Genomic DNA, 19,262 nt, shown 5'->3' with positions numbered 1-19,262 from the left:
CCAAACTCAAAGTCTCATTTAGATGGTAGCCTTCACGAAAAGATACTAATGTATGTATGTGTGTATCTTGTGTCCTTATCCTACATCATGTTCTTCTCCTCGTATAACAGTCACATAGTTAAGGAGTTATCAGGAGAGTGAATCACACTTAATCACGGAAATACAAATGATTTATTAGCAAGTTAATAAGGCAACACCTAATGGTGATTGATATTGTAACATACATCCAGCTCCATTGTGGCCGTTACAAAATTCAATACTCCTATTCAGGCACAGAACCGAGTTAATAGCGCTCTCACTTGGCCACTTAACCAAGGTAATACAATACGTTAGTAGACAACCAAAAGACCTTTATTCCTCAATTACAAAGATGGAGAAACATACTAACTTGATTACACAATCAAGTTTATCACAACGACACAATACTCTATAAACAACGTAACTTATCATAGTTTATACAACTATACAAAAAATGGGATGTGCACCAATAAATAACAAAGTAATGTTATATTCAGTTACCATTAAACTAACATAACACTTTCTTATTATCAAACTCCCAATCGTTCTAACTGCTAGGATACATGGCTACTAATAGTGATTGGTATTGTAACATCCACACCTTTTTTGTGGTCAATTAAATTATCTTTTATGTATAAATTGAATATGGAGTTACAATAGATTCAGATCAAAATACTATTAGAATAAACCATTTACCAAATGTAAACGAAATTAATAGATTGGTTCGTCGATCTCCTTAAATTAAAATTTACTAATTTCACCAAATATATTTTTTTCAACAACAATTCTTGCATACAACGGTTGTACCCGCGGTTTTGACAAAAATGACTATTTTGTGGTAAATAGTGGCCATTTTATGGTAACAGACTACTTTGGAAAAAATGGTTATTTTTTAGTAATAAAAAGTAGTCACTGTTTAATATAAAGTGATCATAATTAATTAAAAAAAAGGTGGTCATTTATTAATCGTCGCATGTACAACAGTACAACGGTTGTAGAGTAGTTTCTGCATTTTACCAAATACGGAGTATGATCTAAGAAGAATTTTTGTGTCCTTCGGAAGGACCGTTCTCCTTACACCTAAAAACAATCCACCAAATAAAATATTACAAAAGCTTAGTTGTAAGCAGGGGCGTCTTAAACTAAATGGAGGCCCGATGCACCACAAAAAAATGAGGCCCCAAATATGAATATAAAAGTGTACTACACGTTGAGGTTTGTATTGAATTTAATTAGTAAAGCTTATAAATTCGATAGTCAAAACTGGAGGCCCGGTTCCGCCGCCCGTGGTCGCCCGGGGTATTAGACGCCCCTGGTTGTAAGGAGGACGGTCCTCCCGAAAAAGAGTAAGATTTTTTCTATGATCTAATATGTTTTTATTCTATTTTTACTCTTTCCTCAGCTTGTATAGTTGTAGGGTGTGGGTAGATAAGCCTTTCTTACATAAATACATTATTCCATGCAGTTTTTGGCAGAAATGAGACAACTACTGCCAACAATTTTTGTTCCCTTTCCAAGTATTGTCACAGTTTTACTATTGTTTTACTGAGGTAACTTCAGTTGAAATGTGGAAATTTAGCAGTGAGGCAATTCAGGCAACAGTGTTGAAAATAGCTAATTATTGAATGATTGACATGGATTTATTCAGCTTGGGATTCGCCTGATAAAGGTAAGAATTAATGTTACCGAACTTGGTACACATACATGTACGTACTAACAAATTTACCGAACTAAATTCCACCAACTAATATCCAAATTTATGGTGAGAGTTACTATTTCAATGATGTCGGTTACAAAATTGAAGAAAAGACTTGTACAGTAGTTGTACTGTTGATTGTTAGTTTTTTTTTTTTTTTTTTTTTTTTTTTTTTTTTTTTTTTTTTTTGGTGTACGAAGGACCGGCATTTTTAAAGTCCCCGGTGGACCGATAACCGCATGATTTGCGCAGCCTAGGGTTCGAACACGGGACCTCTCAACTCCTGCCCATTGGCAAGCTTTTGAAGGTTAAACCCGATGCCACTAGACTCGCATCACTTGATTGTTAGTATTATACTATTATTCATGAATCACAAATTCTTGTTTCAGAATTTTTCAGACGAACATATGTGACCATTTTATAGTTAAATGTAACCACAATGGTATAGACAGTGTTACAGCTTATGGTAACTGGTTTTTCAATAGTGGTCACATTTAACGGTAAAATGGTTATAAAATCTCGTCTTATTATTTCAGACCAAAAAGGCCCGTCTGAAGCAAGACGCACACTGTTCATGAATATACATGCAATATAAACATTTTTTTTATAAGGTAAGAAAACTAGATTGATTCTCTAGGGTAGGACTAATCTATCTCATCCTTTCGAATGAGCGAGGTAAGTTGAAGCCACCAGCTTTCAAACCACCTCGAAAGAGTTGGACATGAATGTTCAATAGAAACCATAAAAAATCAGCAACCTTGTTGACTTCATGAAAATAATGTTTAATTATCACTTCATCAAAGAAATGAAGGTCTAATTTCACATCCTTGATAATACTAGAAATTTCACAAAAAATTTGCCAAGTACTAGGAATTCGAGTGCATGCAATATAAACTTGTACTCCATAAAAATGCGTCCTATGAATCTATGATTGACCAATGACAGTCTCGTGAAACTAAAATTTCTAAACAAGAGAGAATTAAAAGTGTAATAATTTCCTAAATTAAAGATGCGGACTAGGGACCGGATATTGAGGAGTGGTAGAAGTTGAAAGTGGACGGTCGCCGCCAGTAACTAGAGGCGCATAATTTGAATTTTAGCTGCCATTGTCTTAGTTATAGCGTTCATTTCTCATTTTTATTATGCCAACTGTTAAGATTGATTGTTCCACAAGAATGAGACGAGTTAGAGCGAGATCCATCACATAAACCAGTCGGGTGAGTCCTGCAAAGGAGGGGACAATAGAGGTGGCCAATAACATTGGCCAACCAGACCCGCCCATCTTGTCATGCCCTTCTTTTGTGTGGCCCGCCTTGCTTGCCATAGGCCGCTTTGGCCCGTCACTCATATGGGCCGCTTCCGGGCTCCAATTTGAGAACATATCATGCATCTCCGTTTTTTTTTTAAATAACATATCGGGCTGGGCCAAGGCTAACCTAACCTAAGCTAGCCTGGTCGAGCCACCCCTATGACACGCTAGTTAAGGGCTCTGCCAAGAGAGCTTGGCTCGACCCATGTTGGATGTTCGGGATGATATAAATTGGATAAAAAAATAATTTTTGGGGATGAATTTGTCTTCCTTGCGAGCAATGACCGCGAATAGTGAGAGGACTGAGGAGCGACGAACAAGGCTTACGCTTGGAGTCGACGAGTTTGCAAAGTGATCAAAATGACGTAGTGTCGTGATACCAATGCACTGTGAAGGTGTTTCGTAGTCGCTGATGAATTGGTGAATGAAATTGTATTCCCTGTTTTTTTTGTGCTGATTAGGATCACTTATCTCACATCGGGCATTGAGGATGAAGGACAGACTATATGCATATAATGTGGTATCTGACAACCTGTGCTGCTTATGTGCTTTGGCTATTGAGAGTCATACCCATGTGCTCCAGGATTGTGTCTACACTATGCAGGTGATGCAGTTGGTTACTACTTCGTTAGGGGCTTGTTGTTTAAGCTCTGCAAATGTGTTTCAGCAGATAAAGAGGAGGAGATGGAGTAGACTGAGGAAGAATGTGACCACTGCTGCTATACTTGCAGTCTGGTACTCAGTGTGGCTGCAAAGGAATGAAGCTTGGATTCACCATAGACTGCTTAGTCCGTCCATGGTGGCTAGGCAGATTACCACTTCACTTCGTAATAGAATTCATATATGTTGTAACAAGTCTATTCTACCTAAGGATAGACTTTGGTTATCTAAGGTGCATTTGATGTAAACATTAGCACAAAAGTTGCTTCAAATTGTATGTGTATATGCTGATTATCAATGAAAAGCTGACATTTTAGCAAAAAAAAAAAAAAAAAAAAAAACTCGCAAAATTTACAAATTATTTATATGAAAATCCGCCCTAATAAACTAAAGAAACAATAATCAAGAGAAACTTAAAAACTACTCGTAGATCAATAAAAAGGTACTCGAAGCAAGTACGTAGCTATCAAATGATATTATGTTATGGTAGTTAAGCATCCATTAAACCGGTAGTACCTATAAATTTAAGAGCACAATTTGGGGAAACTCCCTAAATTAATGGATTATCGATGTAAACTATAAACAGTAAATTGACTCTAACATTTAGACATTTGATCAGAAAATATAAATAAAATTAAATAATGTCAGAAGGTAAGTTTCTTGGAATGAGGGTTTGATGATAAAACTATAGGAATTGAGCACTTGTATAGTAATAGTACATTTGGATTGATATCTTTATGTTAAAAAGTTGATGTATTCCTTTTGCAATTCCAATGATGTGAATTGTATTACCTATTGCTTTAGCTTTCTACTAAATGGTGTGTCATACTACAAAGCTAATTACAAGCTTTTCTAGAATCCGAGGTTGCCTTTGCTTCTCTTAACTAACTGAGTCGGTGCTCTTAAGACTAGGCATACGTCTAACATTAAAACTGGTCAAATATTATTTACTTTGAATATACTTAAGACAAATCTTGTACTTTTTCAATTACTACAATTTACTTTTATCTTATCCAAATTATTAAACATGTTTTCAGTTTAAGACGAATACACTATAAATACACAATCTTAAACCAGAATTTGTCTAACTTGTAAACTTATCCTTTGATTTTCATTTGCTTTTGAATCAAAACAGTTATTACCATCTATAGAACACCCTGATATTCAGTGTAATTTTGATAACATAAATTTGCTAAGAGGTAAAGCTAGTTATTGGTTAAAATCATTTGCTATATATGTATTAATAACTAGTGTAGATCCCGCGCAAATGCGCGGTAAATATAGGCCTTTTAATTTTTAGTGTATTAGTTATAGATTTTTCATTTATATCTCACGAATTTTTATAAAAAATAACTAATATTAAAATTAATCAAAAGAATTGAATAATTCCATGAATTGTGTTTTTTATGAAAATATTTTAACTACATCAAATTATTTTAAAAAAATTCTTTTTCGTCACGAAGTTAATAATAGGAGATACAATTTTTATGTATGGATTATTTTAAATGGAAAATTAGTTTAATAAACGAAAATCTAATTTGTTTCCATACATAAGTTTGAACACTTTAATTTGGAGGGAAAACTTTAGAGAAGTTGTATTCTCTTAGTATATAGGAGGGTTTATACTTTTTAAATTTGCACCTCATTAATATTTATCAGTTCACTCCATTGTATTTTGATATGAAACCAAAAAATTGAAATGGAAAACTAATAAAAAAATTTATTTAAGTTGTGAATTTTTTTTAGTGAATGTTTTTTGTCACGAAGCTAATAGTAAGCATGTGTTAAGTTATTCTCTACAGTAATAATTATTGCATTACTGAAAAATTTTAGCAACTTATATTTTATAGTTTAATATCAATTTTATTTTATTTTAATGAAAAAATCATAATTATGAATTTATTTATAAAATTAGAGTTTATTTATATGATAATAATGTAATGAAAGAAAATTTTATTTATTACCTTATTTAGCTAGATGCTTTTTGGAGGGAAAACTGGGGGATTCGTTCGCATTAAAATTTGTCATCATGGTTTTGTTTATACTAAAGGAACATTTATAAATTGTAAATAAATCTTTTTAAATTGATAGCTTAAATGATAAATTCACAAGGGTTAGATAGGACAAGTTTAATACGGTGAGTGTCCATTTAGGGTGACTATTGATCAAATAAGTGGTTTTCTAAGCCATAATTGTATTAAATCTCATTAAACCATATTTATTGTATTTTTTGGATATAATTAGGTAAAAAAAATTATAGATTAATGAGTTTTTAAGGTGTTATTATGTCAAACCTAAGTTAAGGTTATGGTTGATACAAATCCATCGGGCTTAGGCAGATGAAATGAACATATTGAACCTTTACAAAATATAGAATGGAGCAAAAGGAATTAAAAGGAAAGAAGCCCACTAAGGGGAGAAGGCCGAAGGGCATATGGCCTTTTTGTTTAGCCTTACCAACAATGAAGAATGGAACATGGAGCAGTTAAGTTGTACGCCTGGGTCGCGCGATATCGTTCGCGGGTCGCATGTCCTACCGGGTTTTGGAGTCGGTTTTGTTTAGTCTACCAACAATGAAGAATAGAACATAGAGTAGTGAAGTTGTACGCCTGGGTCGCGCGATATCGTTCGTGGGTCGCACGTTTTACCGGGTTTTGGAGTCAGTTTTGTCCTTAGTTTGAGGGAAGTATTGTGTTAAATTCGACAACTGGCCTGGGCCGCACCCAAACGGAGGAGAAAGAGTCCACAATACAAACCCAAGAGTGTTCCACTCTAAAATCAATTGGCAATAGACTAATAGAGGGAGTAGAGGGAGTAACCCCTTGCCTTATATAGTGGAATACTCTTCTCTAATTCTCCGATATGGGATCCTTACATGTGGAACTCATATGGGCCGGAGCTTTTATACTTAACACTCCCCCTCACATGTAAGGCCCCTTTTCACAAGCAAACCGAGGCTCTTTTTTCTCCTCCAGTTGCAATCACACAGACTGGACAAATTCAACTGAGCAACTTTGCTCGTCGAGCTGTAAATTCAACTAAAGGACAAATTCAACTAAGCAACTTTACTCGTCCGACTGCAAACTTTGGCCCATGAAACCCAGGTCTTTAACCATGGGCTCTGATACTATGTTAAATTCAACAACATGGCTAGGCCATACCCGAACGGAGGAGAAAGAGTCCACAATACAAGCGTAAGAGGGTTACACTCTAAAACCAATTGGCTATAGAAGGGGTAACACCTTGCCTTATAAAGTTGTAATTCTTCTCCTCTTTTATCCATGTGAGACAACACTCACGTGTGGGACTTGAGTTTCTTCACACTCCCCGCACATGTGAGCCCACTTCAAACTAGACCGGAGCCATCAACAAATGGATTTTTTTCTCCGAGTGTCTGCAAACAAGCTGAGACTGGGCCAAATAAGAGGAACAAAGCCTCGCCCAGCTGGCACACAATGACCTAGTTAATCATCATACCCAGGTCTTTAGCCATGGGCTCTTATACCATGTTAAATTCGACAACAGGCCTGGGCCGCACCCAAACGGAGGAGAAAGAGTCCACAATACAAACCCAAGAGGGTTCCACTCTTGCCTTATATAGTGGAATACTCTTCTCTAATTCTCCGATGTGGGATCTTTACATGTGGAACTCATATGGGTCGGAGCTTTTATTCTTAACAGATTGTTAAGGTGCAAACCTATATCTCACATCGATCGTAAAGATAAAATGTCATCTTTATATTTGTCAACAACATATAATAGTATGGGGCATTTTGGGAATGAGCCCAAGAATAAGGTTAGTCAAATTGTTGCCGACAATTGTTGCCGACAATTTTACTAATTATAGCATGATCAATAACTACATTGCTGACAATAATTGGAGGAGTTTGAATATTATGGAATATTAAGACTGTTATAGACTTATAGTCTTATTGACCGAGTCAAGGAGATTGACCCGACATGTTGTAAATGTGGAATGGAGATTGAGACAAACTTCAATGCTCTGGTTCATTGTCCTCTGTTAAAGGATATATTGGTCGAGGCGGTTGTGGACGTTTAGGAGGAATGAGGGGCGTGTAGACAGATGAAAGACTGGACAACTTGGGTCATGAAGGGAAGAGATGAGACTGTAAGATGTAGACAGTTGATGATTGTGTTGCGCAATATGGAATGACAAGAACACAATTTTGCATGGAGGCGAGGCTATTAACCCGCAATGTAATACCTCGTAGTTTCTAAGGCTTTCACTCGGCCGAGTAGATCGTTGACTCGACCGAGTAATATCTGCAAAATAGGGAGAGTTTCTGATGTCAGGTCACTCGACCGAGCGGACTCCACTCGATCAAGTGAACCGAGCACTCAACCGAGTTCCTTGTCGCTGTCCTTTGTTACGCGTATGAATGTGGAAGGATTATTCACCAAGATTGATTCTTTCTCATTCCTTTCCACTAGTAAGTTGATACTCATCCTTTTCCTTTCATTTTTATGTTGACCCAAACCCTAGAATTAGGGGTTTCATGGGTAATGTTAATTAGTGTTTTAGTTAGTATTATGAGTAATTAAAGAGTAATAATAAGGGGTTTTGGTGTTACATAAGGGTATAGGATGTATTGTGATAGTTATTATGTAATTTATGTAGGATAAGACGGTTTAATAAGACGGATCCTTGGTGGTTTCAAGTAGCTTTTGGAGTATGCTAAAAGGTAGGTTAATCCAACTCGGTTTTGATAACGTAATTTATTGTTGATGTGTCTTTCATGGTTATTTGCATATCATAAATCATATGGCATCATTTGGTAGTAATAGAGGACTGCCATGGATTCATATGTAGTTAGTAATGCATTATAACATGCTAGAGGATTCGAGATACTTGAGGATTTGATGTTCATGTCATATGTAGAATCGTGTCTCATGATGAGTCGAGTATTGGCATAATGTGTTGTATTTTACATTTATTGTGTTATTATGTATATTGGAGGACATGATGGATTGTGATGATGATACTTGTTGTGAGGAGACGTAAGACGGTTGGGAGACCGTTTTACGCTTGAGTCTCCTCTTGGAGCTTCGCACTCTAAGAGGGATGTGCACATTAATGGCTTGAGTACGGGGGGACTGGTGTGGTTGAGACACGACGTCTGGCAGAGGATCCGGTTGGCTTTCGGACCCGGTACCACGGGCGTGTCCCGAGTACCTATTTGTGAGGTGTGGTGTCGTAGGCGTGTCCCTGGAACCGGTGTGGTTATGGGTACGGCTAGGCGTGTCCCGGTACCGGTGTGGTGTTGTATAGGCATGGTTATGCATTTTATTGGCATATTGCATACTTACATATTGCATCACGTTCCATGTTTATTTATCGAAACTGACGTGTTTGGGTTGTGTGTAAATTGTTACCTATTTCCGGGGTGACTTGTGTCGATCGATATGATATTTCCGATCATATGGGGAGCAATCATTTACAGGTTGTATTTGGTATCACGCGGAAGACGTGACGAGATTCAGACTTGGAGTCGAGTCGGCATGAGATAGTTGACATAGTCTTTCTCAGAGAGTCGTAGTAGTATGACTTGTAATCTTTACTTATTCATTCATGGGTATGTAATTCATTAAATACTTTATTTATATTAATTATTTCTTAATTGCCACTCTGATTCACCGCATCGGGAAACCGAGATGGTAACATCCTCCTATTGCCTTGGTCGGGCAAGAAGGGGGTGTTACACGCAATTCCTGGTGGAGAGGACATGTAAGTATCTTGATGCTTATTCGGAGATTAATGGAGAAGTGGGACGAGCAAGGAAGGAGTGCATTGGAACTAATGATGAGCGATGAAAACCTCCGTCAACGGGGCTGTGGAAGATAAACGTTAAAGCTGCAATTCTAGGATCAAAGGGGAGTGGATTATGGGCTGTTATACGGGATTGTAACGAGCATGTTGAGAGGGCCGGTGTTCAACAGGTGCGGCACTGCTGGGAGCCAGCCATAGCTGATGCCAAAACGGCTTTATTCTGCCTTTAGGTGGCGAGGCAAATGGGATTGGAAGATGTGGTACTTGAGTCCGATTCGTTGTAGCTTGTGGATCTATTACGGAAGCGCAAAACACCAGATAACTACATGGGTAACATAGTCCATGATATTATGCATCTTGCTCAAAATTTTAGGTCGGTTAATTTTACTTTAAATACGAAGTGTCCGGCAATAGAGTTGCTCATTTCATGACTCATTACTTTCCTTGTGTTTACTCTACGCGAATTTGGGTCGATGTAGTTTCAGATTGTATTTGTAACTTGGTTGCCGCTGATTTTGTATCGGTTTTTTCAATAATAATAATAATAATAATAATCACATTTTCCCTTCAAAAAAATTTATACATTGTGAAATCAAGATCCAAGTTTCTCAATTGTTGGTGGTCACCCTCTTTATTAAGATTAGACCTGACAAACGGGTCAATCCGATCAGATTCAGGTCGGACCAATTCGAGTCTCTCATTGGTCGGGTTATTTCGAGTTATTTCGGGTTTCAGATCTGTTTCGGGTCATCAAAGAATAAGCTATTCAGGCAAGCTCACCAAGATGCATGATTAAAAGTAGACATCAATAAAACTTTTGATTCTCTTCAATGGAATTTTGTTAAAAATTTACTCAAAGGGTTTAATTTTCCTATAAAGTTTATTTCGTGCGTCATGACTCATGTGTTGTATTGAGAGTACCTGGTTAATTTACAATCAAGGTTAATTGTGATTACACACGGGATCATGTGTTGTGTTGAGAGTACCTTTTTGTAATTTTGTCGTGTCGACTTCAAATTCATGTCATATGTAAACGAATCTCACCTTTCAACCCAAATCTAACCCAATTTTAAGATTAGTTATCATATCCATTTAAATGACCCATTTACAATCTATGTACTGGAATTTTAAATACACTTTGCCACTTTGGTCAAGTAACACGAGGACACTGCAAATCCTCAACGTGGCTATTTCTTCACTTTCCTACTTCTCTGCGGTGTCCTCTGTTTTCTTCCACCCTCTTTAACTCTCTTATTATTTAATTAATTAATTAAATTTATTATCTTTTTTTTTTTATTAAATTTCCTTAAAATGTTAATATTTGACTTTCTTCCTAGTATCCTAGTACTATACTAAAAATATAATATAATAATATTATTATATTACTATTATTATTGGGACATTTGAAATGAAATCCACTTTTTCTTGTGAAATTCTCCCCCAAAATTTCGACCAATTAAATTAGATTTCCCTAGAAACATCAATCAACAATTACCCAATTTTTTAGGGTTTTTGTTTCTGTGTGTTTCCTACCACTATTTCACTTATTTTGACCAACCAATTTATCAAAAGTAAGTGTTTTTTCTTTTATTGGGTGTTACCATGTTTGTTTAAATTATGATTTGTGATGTGGGGTTTTAATAATTTTTTGATTTGGGTTTAATTTGATTGTTGGGTGTTATTAGGGTTTCTGCATGTTGTTAATGTTTTGTCTATATGTTATTTAGTTGTTTTTAGATTTAAAGAATTGATTTTTATAGGGAATTTTGATGGAATTGTGCATGAATGAATGTTTTTTGAAGTCAAGAGGTGTCAATTTGATGAATTTTGCATCCTTCTTTATTTAATGTAAATAAATTATGTGAAATGTTTTAGTTTACAAAATGGCTCCCACGAATTGCAGAGTAAGTTAATCGGATGTATGGATTGTATGCAGCCTTTCCTCCCATCGACACGAAAGTGGGACAGAAGATCCTCACTGTTTCCCTGTGCTGTTAATTTAGACTTCTAGAGTGGTTTTTTCGCAAATGGATCCTCTCCATTACTTTTGTGTCCATTTCCTCTCATATACATTATTTATATTATATATTTCTACCTCATTCATTTGCCTTTTAATTCCGAAATAAATCTACAACCATCTGATTGGGTCCAGATTTAATCCGAGCCATTGATAAGTAATAGACCTCAGTTTTTAAGAAATGGAGAGGATCCTTACTCATTTTTTTTGCCCTCTAATATTTGCTAGTGTAAAGGGTTTAGAGAATAGGGACTGAATTCTTGTAAGGCAGGAGTAATACACATCCATGCAACTATGATTTGAGTTTTGACAGTTATCTTTGGCAATAGAGTTCATATTATTATGGTGGAAAGCGATTATTTGAATTTATTTGTTGTATAATTTGTAGTATATGATTCCAGGTTTAAGCTTCTTGAGCTCATTTAGTGAGTTGTTCATCATTTACACTTGAAATTTCAGATAGATTTAGCAAGAGTAGTTGTCTTAGACAATTCAATAGCCTCGACAATTATGACACTCATTTCCCTTGATTAAGACGGCTTTATGGAGGTTGCAGGCTTGGACTACTTGTAAAATGTAGAAAATGCATAACTCGAAAACAATACTATGCTTGAAGGTTCTGTCCTGTATTTTGTGGTATGTCTGCTTTATTATATTTGTAAATAATTAGTTCAACATTTTTTTGCAGTCACTGAGCTTTCTACCTTGTGGTAGATAGTTCTATTGATTGTTAAGTTGAAGCATGCCAACGAAATCTATTCAACCTGAACCCAATTCCCATACTGTTACCCCTTCTGCAGCCTGTTCTGGACAATGGTGGCGAGCTGCTGGATATGATCCCTCCGCTTTACCAAATGCAGGAGGCAATGCCCCAAACCATGCATTGGTAGCTAATCCACTTAAGGCGGGGTCATCTAGAGACGATAAGTCAGAATCAAATGACGGGGATGATGATGACGAGACTAGCAAGGACTCACAAACGACTGGTTCTACTTCCACTCCTGGAGGTTTTTATCTAAATTTTTCATTTTTATTTCTTTTGAGTATGCTAGCACTTTGTAAGTGAGCTCAATTCCATTTAATAGTCTATTTATGAGATTTATTGCTCCTTATGTCCCGGCCAATAGTCTACATTTGTTTTTGATCGACTCTTTTGTATAAGAGTGTGCAAGTGGATTAAGGAGGTTCATGCTCTCTGTTGGTTGTGATGGAAGAAAATGGAATACATACACTATTGGCATGGACAGAGGGAGTAATATGTTCCCTTCTGTTATTTCCATAAATTTGTACCATTCTCATTTTGCCTGGTTCACAGCGTTTACAAAGTGTGTTGTCTTGACCATATGAGACCTGTTTTGTTACAGACGGTAATTCTGGACTTGAAGGCCAAAAATCTCAGTATGGCGAGTCTACCATGTCTCTTGTGAGTGGGAATTGCGTACCTCAGCACTCAGAGCCTGAACTTGTTGGTCATTCTATTGTAAGTGATGTTGCAGTTATTTTTCTGATTGAAGTATTGAACATCTCCATTATTTACATCTTAATGAACTTGCTCAACACTAAAATGCTCCTTATTGTGCTGCAGCCTTCTGCAACAATTCCTTATCCTGACATGTATTATGGTGGAATGATCGTGCCGTATGGATCGCAGCCGCTGGTATGTAGCTTGGTATCTATGCCATCTTTAATTGAAGTGTAGAAGGATGATGTATGTGACAGGTTGTTTGCGCCTACGGCCTACGGGATTGTTTAATGGCATGATGAACTTTTAATAAAATGCTTCCTGATTGAACCATCAATGACAACATATAAGGGGAGAGGTTTTACTTAGAGTATGTTTGGCCTAGATTGTTAAAAATGAGTTTTTTTTTTCTTAAGCTTCATTTTCAAGAAGTGTTTTTCAAAAATAGAAGCACCAAATTGATGCTTCTATTCCTAAGGGCAAAAAAATGATTTTTGAGCTTTTCAGAAACTCTTTTCAATTTTTAAATATTTGTGTTTTTTAACCAAAAAACAGTTTAAGAAACTAGGCCAAATGCATACTTATAATTTATAAGCTTCTGGAAGTGAAGATTTTACACTGCGGATTGGAGACATTTGGTTATTGCCTTATTGGGCGCTAGTGTACAGTTAAGGTCAATTTTATTGCGGTGTACATCCTAGTCGGTTGTTTCTTTTCTGAATTCAACATCTCTCCTGAGATTATTGTTATATTATTGGATTGCCCTTCTGCATTACAGGGTTGTGAAATATAGTTGGTAGTCGCTGTATGTCTGGTTAACTTCCAATAATCTAATGGTCGGAATTTTAATACTAATTTTTAAGCTGGTAGGCCCTTGAGAGGCGCATGGGAGAATGTAAGTTGAAGTAACATATCGAATGCATAAGAAGTGGAGCTGTAAGATTTTAGGTGGACGGAAGCTAATGTGGACTTCCTTGCAGTCCTTCTAGGTTGAAAGACTAGGACTCGGAACTACAATTGAGTTCTGAATCTTCTGGAAAAATTACTCTTTTGGCGAATCCATTATGTTTTTGAGGAATATAGATGAAAACCTTTGCACGCCTATGCTCTTTTTTCTAGAAGCTCTTAGAACAAACTCATAAACATGATGTTCTGAACTTCGGCTGTCCCGATCTTGTATGTATTTCCCAGCGGGTTTCTAGTGTGTACAATTTTCATTGTGTGGTTCGGTAACGTGGTCTCTATACACTATATACAGTATACTGGTATTGATGATCTTTTGAATAGTGTCCAATACAGGGCAAATCTCAATTTTTATGGTTGGCTTAGTCTTGGCCGAGGATCTTCTATCTTAACTTCACTTCCATTGGATACGTTGGATGTCACAACTCAATAACGCCCTATTGTTTATCAGGCTCATGCTTTTCCTGTAGCATGTCTATATTTTCATATTTTATCTTCTGATGTTTATAACTTTTGATCGCAAGTAATTGTTTAGCTTAATGGTGAATGAAGTAGAGAAATTGCTGGATCATTTTTTAATTGGTGATGGCGCTTCCTGTTTGTTCAGGTTCCCTCACCTTTTTATGGGATGCATCAGCCTAGGATGCCGTTACCTCTTGAAATGGCTCAAGAGCCGGTTTATGTCAATGCTAAGCAGTACCATGGGATCATGAGAAGAAGACAAGTCCGTGCCAAGGCTGAACTTGAGAGAAAGCTGATCAAAGTGAGGAAGGTTTGCACCCATGCCTACTCAAATATTTTGTGGCCTTGTCGTTTTATTTTAGGGAAATTCTCACTTGTACCCCTTTATTATAGGCTAATCCCACTTGTACCCCTACTTTTCAGGAAAGCCCACTTATACCCTTCAATTTACTAGTTATTCTCACTTATACCCCTCAAATATAGATTAGTCTCACTTGTACCCTTACTTTTAAGGAAAGTCCACACTCCAACATCATATAATACTAAGCACCAACAACTAAGACGTTAAGTGAATCCTCGCTTGTTATTAGGAAGCGGGAAAGAAGTGTTAAGTACCCTTACGTACGATGTTAAGGGCTATGTAAACAATATGATACTTTAATGGAAATATTTGTTTTCTCTCCAACAAACATCGTTTTCCCCTGCAATTTCATTTTTATATGCCTCAACTTCATCTTCAACGTTCATCTTTTACCCTTTTACCACACTTCATCTCAATATTCATCATTTACTATACTTAAGGGGTATATGTGAGAATAACTAGGAAGTTGGAGGGTATAAGTAGGCTTTCCTGAAAAGTAGGGGTACAAGTGGGATTAACTCATACTAGAGGGGTACAAGTGGGAATTTCCCTTTATTTTATTTAAAAAAATTTAATTGTTTGTTCTTCTCTCTTTTATTACACTTTTTTTACCAACCACTTTCTTATATATTTTACTTGGTTTACTTTTAAGGCATTCCGGATACTTAATTCTATTTCGGTTTTCAAAATCGTTTTAATCTTTTCTCTCGATTTAAATTTTAAGTTTTTATAAAAGAGATCCGGAATTCGATTTTAAAACCTGTAAGTTTACCTTGACTTTGCGTTACATTTTCGCTCTCCCTTTTGTTTTTTATTTTCCCTTTTCTATTTGCATTTTGAGGTGTGCGTTCACCCATGGACGGTTCTAAAGGATGATTCATGTCAGCCGACCCCAAATCATTTTGGGATTAAGGCTCTGATGTTGTTGTTGTTGTTTGGATCTGTAATATGATGAAACAAAGTAAAAGCGTTCTGTACTTGTTGATTGATGCAAATTCATACCGTACTTTTCCTTATAGTGATAGGGAAACAGTCCCTCCTTGTTGAACATGAGGGAACATGGGGTAGCGTTGTTTGTAGTTAATGTCGTTTGCCTTGCTGGAGTTGCTGCATACGTAGCTAAAGTGTATAATGTACTCCCTTCGTCCCGGTCAATTGTTGTCCTTTTGTTTTGGCACAAAGACCAAGGAAATAAGAGGGGTCCTACTATAAGATGACAAGTGGACCAAATTGAGTGAGAATGATCAAATTGCTCATCAAATGCAATCCTAAAATAGAAAGGACAACAATTGACTGTTACACCCAAAATGGAATAGGACAAATCAAATGACCGGGACGGAGGGAGTATATTGAAAATGGCCTGTGGTTCTCGCTATTTTTCATTTGGGCATGTTAAAAAGGCTCTTTGCTCCCTTTCTTTATTTGTAACGTATCTTGTCATCTCAGGTGCATATTTTTTACTTTTTGTTTGTTAGCCATATTTACATGAATCTCGGCACCAACATGCCTTAAGAAGGGCAAGGGGCACTGGAGGACGTTTTGCGAAGAAAGGTCAGGCGGAAGCTTCCAACCATATGGCTCAAGATAAGAAGGGTACTTCAGGTCTGTCTACAGTCTACCTTATATAACATCCTATTCTCCGTTTTATGTTACAATGCTTTCGGTTTGATTTATGTAAACCCCTGAAATGATCTGATATCAGAACATAATTCAGGCACATCTCAAAGTCACGAAGCCCATGAAGAACGTAGAGACAACTCGAATGGCTCAGCAGGCAGTAGAGCCTCGGAAGGTGGTCAGTCTAGTCAGCAATGGGGTAACGGGAGCATGTCCTCTGATCAGGCACCTCAACGTGCTTTAGCCATGCGATGAGGGTAAGCAATAGCATATCAAAGAGGGTGAAGATCCTTAACTTGTCAGTTAGATATGTAAATGTCCTCATATTCACCTGATCAGGTAAAATCTTAGCTTAAAAATAGCTGAGCGGCAAATCATTCTTGGCTTGGTTCCTAGTCTTAATGTTACGTTGGAAAGCGTAGGAGTTTGGCGGTCTTACCCTCTGGAATATGTACAGTTTGTAGCTTTAGGTGGTTCTGAATTTAGACTTTGTTCATGTTACTGAGAGTAGCACTTTGTATATACTAGGTGACTTCTGTGTGTTTCGCCCTTTTAAAATAGCGCTTTGGAATCGGACATTCAAAAATTGTTATCATTCCAAAGTGAAACTGAGAACTGTTGTTATATGCAAGTAGGCATGTTAAACTGTTGCGGTTTCTGATGTTTCCCGTGTTTGCATTGTGAAAGAAGGCTCATGCGCTCGTCTGAAAATCTCTCATTTGTATTACATCAGCCTCGTGCATGCTATCTACACCCACATTGTGAGACGGTGGTACCTTAGAACTTGAACCATTGCCATTTCTAGTGTCGTTATGGAAGTCGGTCACATAACCATGTCTGGTTATGTCATATTACAAACTCGGACCATCATGGTGTCCTCTTAAACCAGGTAGTTCAGGATCGGGTTGGTTTGGGTCAATGGTTAAGGCCTTCTGCGTTATTTTCAGCAATTCTGCTTCGGGTCAATTCTGGTTTGAATGTATCCGTATTTAGGTTGGGTCAATTTCCATGCCTGGTCATAAATTATTAACAATCTCTAATGCAAAATCTGAAAAATATAGTTATTGAAATGTTGTGGATAAATCCTAAAATGACCTTGGGAAGAAAATTCTGCTGATAACTACTTTTCAGTGTTTACGAGTCGGGTACACGTTACACGTTAGTGGTGTCCGTTTTACACAATCTCCCTTACTATTAAGAGAATAAAAAATTTCTCTTAATTTTTCCTCAAATGCTTCCATCTAAATAAAGAAATAAGTACGACTTTCTTTCTTCAAACTATTATCTTTTCATTAAAATATAACCTTATAATTAAATTCAAAAGTATGACTTTTTCATCAAAATAAAAGAAAATAGATGTTAAATTATAAGTTGGTAAATTTTTCATTAGATGCAATAATTATAACTTTAGAGAATAATTTAACACATACTTACCATTAACCTTGTGACAAAAAAAAATTAATTAAAATAATTGAAGAAAATTTACAAATAAAATCATTAAGTTACAGGTAAAAAAAATATAAATTTCATAAAAATACACCTTTTATAAGCTTAACTTATTCGTTGGTACTGTAATATATCACTTTTTTCGCGCTTTACAATCGAGATGAATTCTATTTTTCATATGTGTTTCAAATTGTAAATAAATAATCAGTTCAAACTCGTAATCATGAACGAAACTATATTACTGTATACGGAGTATATCTCAAACGTAAACTTAATTTTAATCTTAATCATAGCTTTGTTTACCACCATAGTACACCGTACGACCATATCCACTTCCTTGATCTCCGGCATCTCGTATAACATATAATTCAGGACAATCGGAAAATTCTTCAGTTCCTTGAGAAATGACATCATCATAATTTACGTCAAGTACCGATATTTTATGAAAATATGCTGCATATTTTTGAGTTTCATATGCTTTCAAACCCGAACCCATAAACGGAGCAGGACTAACGGCACCCGGGTTATTGATCTCTCCTCCCCACTCCACTTGGGTCGCGGAATTTTTCAGCTCGTTAAATATATTTCCGGGCCAATATCCTATCTTTTCCTTTCCTAGTTGTTGTGATGTAATTGATAAATGCCAATTACCATCCTCGTTGCTCTGCACATTTATATTAAAAATAAAGTACGTGACATATATAGAGAATACTCTTAAAAATAAGGAAATGAGGAATATACCTTTTCTATAGTAATGTTCCACGTGTATTGTGTGCCCCTAAAAATGGAATAATGATCGGGTTTGCTGCCTAAACGAGAATGTTGTGATACTTGAACAAAACCAGGACAATCTGTATTCAAACATTCACTTGCTCCGGCCTATAACAAGTAGCATAGTATTAAAACAGTGTAAGTAAGACCTGTTAAAAGAGTCGATCGGGTGGGTTATTATCCGATCAAGTTGTTTGAATAATCAACGGGTTAATTTCTATAGTTATTGATGACTTAAATATATAGGTTATTATATGATACGGCTATTTAAAGTTGGTTATTATTTCCCAAATTATTTCCAAACGTGATTCAATTGATTTTTTAAGTCGAGTCAATTTTTAACAGATTTATGTGATTAAAATGAACTTCGCAACACATGAGTACATGACGCTATTTGACGATGATCGACTAGGAGACCAAGTTGTATCGCAGGAAATGATCATTGCGTATGTCCTCCACATTTACGCAAATTCTTGTTTCAGACCGGCTGTTTTCCGTCTGAAATAAGACGGATAAAATATTGCAATTTTTTAAGAAAATGTAACCACTTAATCCACAAAATGTTGTAACTAGAGGTGTCACTTTTTACCTTGAAAATGATGTGAAAAATAATGGTAACATGTTATCAGAAAATAACAACATTTTATTGTAAAATGACAACATGCTGCCCATCTTATTTCAGACGAGAAACA

The 19,262-nt window shown here is 36.3% G+C and overlaps 2 protein-coding genes and 1 long non-coding RNA gene across 4 annotated transcripts; 2 read left to right on the top strand and 1 right to left on the bottom strand.

Moving 5' to 3' along the window:
• Positions 1 to 3,405: 3,405 nt before the first annotated feature.
• Positions 3,406 to 3,930, top strand: LOC141655742 (uncharacterized). Its single transcript, XM_074462806.1, has 2 exons — positions 3,406 to 3,418; positions 3,485 to 3,930. Exons 1-2 carry the CDS (start codon positions 3,406 to 3,408, stop codon positions 3,928 to 3,930), a joined length of 459 nt encoding a protein of 152 aa, XP_074318907.1.
• A 6,931-nt stretch (positions 3,931 to 10,861) lies between these two features.
• LOC141657831 (uncharacterized) lies at positions 10,862 to 17,014 on the top strand. 2 transcript variants are annotated; one of them, XM_074465178.1, is made up of 7 exons: positions 10,862 to 11,042; positions 12,177 to 12,495; positions 12,853 to 12,968; positions 13,074 to 13,145; positions 14,521 to 14,685; positions 16,212 to 16,338; positions 16,451 to 17,014. In XM_074465178.1, the coding sequence occupies exons 2-7, from the start codon at positions 12,231 to 12,233 to the stop codon at positions 16,606 to 16,608; spliced, it is 903 nt and encodes a 300-aa protein (XP_074321279.1). In that variant the 5' UTR covers positions 10,862 to 11,042; positions 12,177 to 12,230; the 3' UTR covers positions 16,609 to 17,014. The 2 variants fall into 2 exon arrangements, with proteins under 2 accessions (XP_074321279.1, XP_074321278.1); XM_074465177.1 differs by having other exon boundaries at positions 10,926 to 11,042; positions 16,439 to 17,014.
• A 754-nt stretch (positions 17,015 to 17,768) lies between these two features.
• LOC141656242 (uncharacterized) lies at positions 17,769 to 18,689 on the bottom strand. The gene is made up of 2 exons (XR_012548444.1): positions 18,541 to 18,689; positions 17,769 to 18,463 (listed from the first exon to the last, which is right to left on the bottom strand). It is a non-coding gene; the product is annotated as an uncharacterized LOC141656242 (long non-coding RNA).
• Positions 18,690 to 19,262: the final 573 nt, after the last annotated feature.

The sequence above is a fragment of the Silene latifolia genome, chromosome 5 (assembly GCF_048544455.1).
Source record: "Silene latifolia isolate original U9 population chromosome 5, ASM4854445v1, whole genome shotgun sequence".
NCBI lineage: Eukaryota > Viridiplantae > Streptophyta > Magnoliopsida > Caryophyllales > Caryophyllaceae > Silene > Silene latifolia.
This window is presented reverse-complemented; position numbering and strand designations above follow the sequence as displayed.

Coding starts and splice junctions, on each gene's coding strand:
- LOC141657831 (XM_074465177.1), top strand. CDS start 12,231: ATGCCAACGAAATCTATTCAACCTGAACCCAATTCCCATACTGTTACC. Junction 14,686..16,211: donor AGCTGATCAAAGTGAGGAAG/GTTTGCACCCAT, acceptor TTTGTTTGTTAG/CCATATTTACATGAATCTCG. Junction 16,339..16,438: donor AGATAAGAAGGGTACTTCAG/GTCTGTCTACAG, acceptor ATCTGATATCAG/AACATAATTCAGGCACATCT.